This window comes from Enoplosus armatus, chromosome 10 (assembly GCF_043641665.1).
Source record: "Enoplosus armatus isolate fEnoArm2 chromosome 10, fEnoArm2.hap1, whole genome shotgun sequence".
In the NCBI taxonomy this organism is placed as follows: Eukaryota; Metazoa; Chordata; class Actinopteri; order Centrarchiformes; family Enoplosidae; genus Enoplosus; species Enoplosus armatus.
The window spans coordinates 8339757-8345856 of record NC_092189.1 but is presented as its reverse complement, the minus strand read 5'-3'; the positions used below and the strand labels follow the sequence as shown (position 1 = coordinate 8345856).

Here is a 6100-nt window from a genome sequence, read left to right as displayed (position 1 = left end):
GAATACATTTACAACAACAACTTCTATGTCTATATATACACACACACACACCAAAGTGATTAATGAATGGATGTAACATCGTTATAACACAAGTGCACGCTTTGTGCAGTGTGAGTCTGTATCCTGCCACACATGTTCCCTCAGCAGCCTCCTCTGTAGGCGTGGTGAAGTGAGCCATAAATACCGCGGAGCCTCTGTCCGGACGCTCTCTCTCTCTGAAACTCCCCGAGACGCTCCAGCCCTCCGCAGCCACACGAGCAGCTCTCAGACAAGCGGGATTCATTCACACAAAACACGTCGAGAGAAAAAAAAAAAAAATAAAAAAAAAAGGAAAGAAACGAAGGACTATTTAGAGCCGGAACAAGTGGAAGGAATACAACTTGTTGATCATCTTTTTTTTTTTTGTGTTCCCAACAAAAGAAATCACTGGGAGTTTTGACATGATGAGGATTTTCGGTGCTGTGCTCCTGCTGGTTCACGCCTTGGGTGAGTTTCATGTGAAAACAAGCGTGTCTTCTTTTCTTTTCTGTCTCCGTCGGGTTATGTCACTGTGTTGGAGGTGTGCTTTCCGTGTCTTACCTGTCTCTCCTCTGGATTATGGCCGAGCTGTAGCTAACGTGTCTTGTAAACTTCATAACCTTTAAGGCAACGCTTTTCGTGATGCCAGCGGCTATTCGGGAGCTAACGGGGTCATCTCTCTATTTTAGAGCATGCTTTATGTAACTGGATACATTTATTTTTAACTCATATTCTTGCCTGACATTAGCTAACTGTCTGTCCATGCATTTTGTGTGTGTGTATGAGACACAGAGAGTGTATGCCAATTTGAATTTGCCCCCTCCCCACACACACGCACTTTACATTTCCCCTCTGAAGCCCACAAATCTAAACTGTCCCTTTGAGGTAGGCTTCCTAGTTAAAGGCCCACTTTTGGCCAGTTTCCGTCCTGCCGAAGTGCTCCTGAGCAAGGCATGAATACCTACCAACCCCTTAAGGACCATGCTCTGTATCTGAGCTTGTGCATTTCCTAACAGGGATCAGTGTGATTGCACTGAAAGCCAAAAACCCAGCCTGAAGCTTCCTCCTGCACAACATGTTTCAACTTGCCCTCAGAGGTCCAGCCCACCTTGGCACACTAACCTGTGTCCCCAGAGAGGAGGTGTTCTGGAGTTCTATTCTGTGAAAGACTGCATCAAACCAAACTTATGTGCAATTTTAACATTTTTAAACGCTGTTATTCTCTCCTGCAGTGGTGTCCAGACTGGCCAGCGGTGCTGCAGTTGACAGGTATGAGAGCGACAGGCAGCGGCACACAGCTGTTATCAACTTTTTGGACACAACCAAAGACAGGAGGGTGGAGGAGGTGAGCACAACAGTAGAGTACGGTCAGGAAGGCGAGGAGGAGGAGTACGACGATGAATATTATTACGAAGACGAGTATGAAGACGGCATGTCTGGAGACTATGAAGTGGAACTGCCACAAGGTAAGGAACTCACATTTTCTCACCACTGATTTAATTCAGTTTTTACTTGCTTTCTTAACAATGACAATAATGTAATTGTTTTTTTTCTGGGTTTTGGTTTAGTTGCCATGTCAAGCAAACCCAAAGACCCATCTGCCACCCTGGAGGCTGAAAGCACTGAGGGAAACAGAAGGAGAGGAAAGGGAAGAAAGAGGGGCAAAGGCAAGGGAAAGAAGAGGAATCCTTGCCTGAAGAAGTTTAAGGATTTCTGCATTCACGGCACCTGCCAGTACCTGAGGAACATCCGCTCTGCATCCTGTGTGTAAGTATATCTGCGTCTACCTGCGCACCATCTCCACCACTCTGGATCCACTGAATTATTTACCCTTTTTATTATTAATCCTCTCTCCGTCCTGTCTGCAGGTGCCACCAGAGTTACTCTGGGGATAGGTGTCAGTTTTTCACGCTGCCCTTGGAGAAGCCCCAGGAGGGCTACAACCGGACCACAGCTCTGGCCGTGGTGGCGGTGGTGCTGTCGTCCATCTGCCTCACCATCATAGGCCTCTTATTATTGCTCAGGTAAGAAAAACACTCACAGATTCACTTCACAAACACATACTAACAACCATACACACTCTCTCACACACTCACACACACACACACACACACATAGATAAAGGGCTTTTCTAGAGACAAAGCTGATACTTGTTATAGATAGACACAGAAAATAGTCTGAACAAGCTCCTTCTCTTCTGTTTATTGCAGGTTTCACAAGCGGGGAGCGTATGATGTAGAGAATGAAGAGAAGGTCAAACTAGGGTTAGCGTCCAATCACTGAAGAGACAAAAGAGAGGTGAGTAGTGAGGAGCAGGCCTACAAACAAATACACTGACAAACATCGTTTTCTTTCTTCTGTGTTGCCTGAATGAAAGAAGGTTTTGCTCATCGCCTCTCTTGTTTTGCTTTTTTTTTTTCATGTTAGGCAAAGATGTGGAAATTCTACCTCAAAATAGAAAAAGAGAAGTGAAGCGCGGAAGGAGGTCCTAGAGGAAAAGGGATCGTACATGAAGGGAACAGAGGTTGTTGTCTGCCTGACCCTCTGCTAGACGTTCAGATGAAAAATGGGCAGCTGAACATATTCCTGAAGGCCTCGGAAAGAGGACGGCCCGCCTGAAACTGGAATACTAACGGCCCCGAGGATGGACTGGAGATGTGACGAGCACGAAGGAACGAGAAGAAGAAGAAGAAGGAACATTTGTCTAGACTCTGTGCTGCTTCTTGACTGTGTGAAAAGAGGTCGTTGCAGACTGAACTGAACAAGATAAAAGATTTTTAACAACGAGAGCTCAACCTGGATTTTTTTTTTTCTCAACAGACAGCATTTTTGTATTTTCCTGCACAAGTCCATGTTTTTTTTTTGTGTACAGTAAACGGTATATTTATGATTTTAATTTATTTATTTAAGCTAACTGTATTTATAGAGATTTTAACCACCTTCAACAGTTTTTAAAATAATGATGTTACAGTTGTTTTTATATTTCTTATTGGACGATATGATATTTATTTATGAGACAGAGAAGGAAACAATGCAGAAGCTCCTTGAGATATTAAGTATTTCACGAAAAGAGATATGATGCATCAATGTCATGATTTTCTGGCTTTCATTTTGGCACTTGGTAGATGATCAATAGCACTGTGATAAATAAATTGATCATTGGATAGACAAGATGGCTTCTTAATCATTCAGTGTAGTTCCATTGAGAGCAACTCACAGTTACACACAGTCACACCTGGAAGCTGCCCAGTACAACCAGCCGGATCTGTCAGCCACTAAGCAGCTCCACTGTAGAAGGTGGGGGGCGTTCAGGCCCTTGCTCAAAGGCACATCACCGGTGGCGATGAGGTATGAGGCAAGCACTGCTCTTTCACTCTTTCACATCAGGCTTAGCGTTCTGCCTCAGTGTTATAATGACAGCTCAGTGTGCGTCATTGCAGTACATCCCACTGGCTATGTATTGATTAAAGGCAACACACACACTGTGCACTAGGCATCTGTATTGTTAAAAAACGTTTAAAATGGAGTCAAATATCAAATGCACTGTAGCAAGAATTTGGTATGAATATGTTGTATTGCCATATTGTCTTACCATCATCATAGAAACTCCCTTTAGATCCATGTTCAGCTTTCAAAGCAAAAAAAATGTGAATTAAAGTGTTCCACCCTTTCAAATCCTGTCCTGCAGTTTTGAAGTGATTCTTATTTATGTGATTTTCTTTTTCAGAGCAAAATAATAATAAAAAAAAGATTCTCAGATCTTTTGACTCTTGTAATTCATTATATCTTAACTGTATGAAGCAAAGCACTGTGTTATAATAGCATTATGACAGGAGTCTCAGATGTTGTTCTGACAGATCAGTTAAGTTAAGGTCAAGTTTATTTTCACTCTTTTGGTTCACTTCCTGAGTCGGGCCACACATTAATGTGATATTTTAAAACGGCTGGTCTGGACAATGATAACACCAGTGTGTTCTTTTGGCCCATTCAGGAGCTGTAATTATAGTAAACATAATATTTTTATTTCCCCTGTCTCTGACGTGTGAGCAACCACTTTTAACCAAAGCACCTGTATCCTGGCCATTAGTGCTATTATGTTCAGTGCTCCAAAGGCAAATATTTTTTAGTCAGTGCTGTGTAGACATGGAGTCAGAAAGCCTCCCTACTTTACTATGTTTAAATCTGGTAGGCCATGAAATGTGGATACCGGTGTTTAATCACTATGTTTGTGTCGAATTATACAGTTTAACAAATGATTGTTTGTCTTTTAAGTCAATATGCTTCTCAGAGGCCTTTCTCTTTGGATTAAAAAGAAAGACATTATCAGTTTCATGTGTTGACAACAGCATCATCAGTCTCACTGACAGATCAATCATCATGAGTGCGGTCAGGACTCACTTACCGCCGTGTGTACGCACTGAGCCACGGGGGAACAGATGTGCGGCGTGTAGGCCGAGGAACACCTGATGTTCAGCCACAGCACATCATGCCACAGCACCACACACCATTACTCACACAGCCAACAGATGTCATGTTCAAAGACACACCACCACGTATAACATCTGAGACCTCAAACCAGCCCTGAGAGTTCAGAGAGACCACATACGGCAAATACTAGCAGGATGCAACAATGCTGTCATGTATGCCGCATGTAGGTTTAATGGGGGTAAGGAAAGTCAAAAGACCCAGCTGGACTCAAAGGCAGGCTGAGACCCAACCAAATGTTAGTCACCCCTTGAAGTCACCTCCTACACGGATGTTGTTACACCGACACTGTGTGAGTGTGTCTGTGTGTGTGTGTGTGTGTGTGTGTGTGTGGGAATGTGGTAGAGTAATGTCTTGGTGCTGCGTCTGTGTGAGTTCCAGGGGTTAACCGAACCCTTACAAGCAAAAATCCACAGCAAAACATCAGTGTTTACATGTTTGCTATGGGATCATTTCAACACTGTTTGTGGGTTTGATTCCCATACTTTCTATATATACTGAATAAACAAGATACTGTCGGACTCACATGTTCACACTGGGGGATGGTAGTTGAAGACAGATGTTCAGCTGAACCATAAGGGTGTGGTACCTGATTCAGGCATCAGCACTCCTCATACCACTTGTTGAGTAACTGAAAAACAGCAGTTCAGCATTCAACTTTCTCAGGGAAAATGCAATCCAGCACATGTGCACATAGTTGTATCTGCTCAGTGTACAATTTTAGCAGATGAGCTCACTGCACGGAAGATATGTTGAATTAAGTTCAAAAGACTTTGTCTATCAGGGGGAAATTTGAGGCCAGCAGGTTTGCAAACATAAAAACATAATTTATTCACATGCACAAAAACAATCAAGAATCAAAGAATATGATTGTGAAGGAGGCTGTCATCTCATGTCATTTCAGTGTCACATTGATGCAACTCTCCTCCACCCTGTTCACCTCCGGCCTTCATCACAACCAGTCTTCCCTGTTGGTCCTTCCAGTGAGGCCTACAGAAGTCTCGCTCCACATCTCATCCATTCAGATCTTCAGCCATTTCTCTTCACGTCTTCACCACCACCAGTGTCTAGACTTCTAGGGGGAGATTCCTTTACAGCTCATGGCATCATTACCCCCTTAAAATATGGCGTCACAATGGGGTCTCATTGCCAAACACTCTTCGCTTTCTTCAACTTTCCTATTGTGCACTATATCAATAAAACCATTTTATTATTATTTAAGCATCTCTGCAATTAAGTCTCTCCTAACTGAATTGTATTTGTCACATGATTTCCTGTGCAGTATGTATGAACGTGTATATGTGTATTTGCAAAAGCACACACATGTGTGCGTGTGTTTGCATGTGTGACAGGGGCTAGTCATTTACAGTAGTGGAGCCACCTAATCCCGGCCTCTCAATGTCAAGTAGCAGAGCGCACAGAAATAGTGCTGTGCAGTCATGCTCACATAGCTGCTATTCCCGGGGCTGATGGCCACCAAAGAGCCAGAATGCAGCGAGAGAAGGGAGTTCGCTGCGTTCTCTTTCTCAGTGGCCTTGTGGACCACAGCCAGGAAATAATGTCCGGTAGGGTGGCCCATCATCAGGCATCAGTGCTG

The 6100-nt window shown here is 43.5% G+C and overlaps 1 protein-coding gene across 2 annotated transcripts; it reads left to right on the top strand.

The window, feature by feature from the left end:
- The first annotated feature begins 222 nt into the window (after window positions 1-222).
- On the top strand, window positions 223-3777 carry hbegfa (heparin-binding EGF-like growth factor a). Of its 2 annotated transcripts, XM_070913596.1 has the most exons (6): window positions 223-486; window positions 1251-1484; window positions 1587-1785; window positions 1887-2042; window positions 2229-2316; window positions 2446-3777. In XM_070913596.1, exons 1-5 carry the CDS (start codon window positions 441-443, stop codon window positions 2299-2301), a joined length of 708 nt encoding a protein of 235 aa, XP_070769697.1. In that variant the 5' UTR covers window positions 223-440; the 3' UTR covers window positions 2302-2316; window positions 2446-3777. The 2 variants fall into 2 exon arrangements, with proteins under 2 accessions (XP_070769697.1, XP_070769698.1); XM_070913597.1 differs by lacking the exon at window positions 2229-2316.
- The last annotated feature ends 2323 nt before the right edge of the window (window positions 3778-6100 follow it).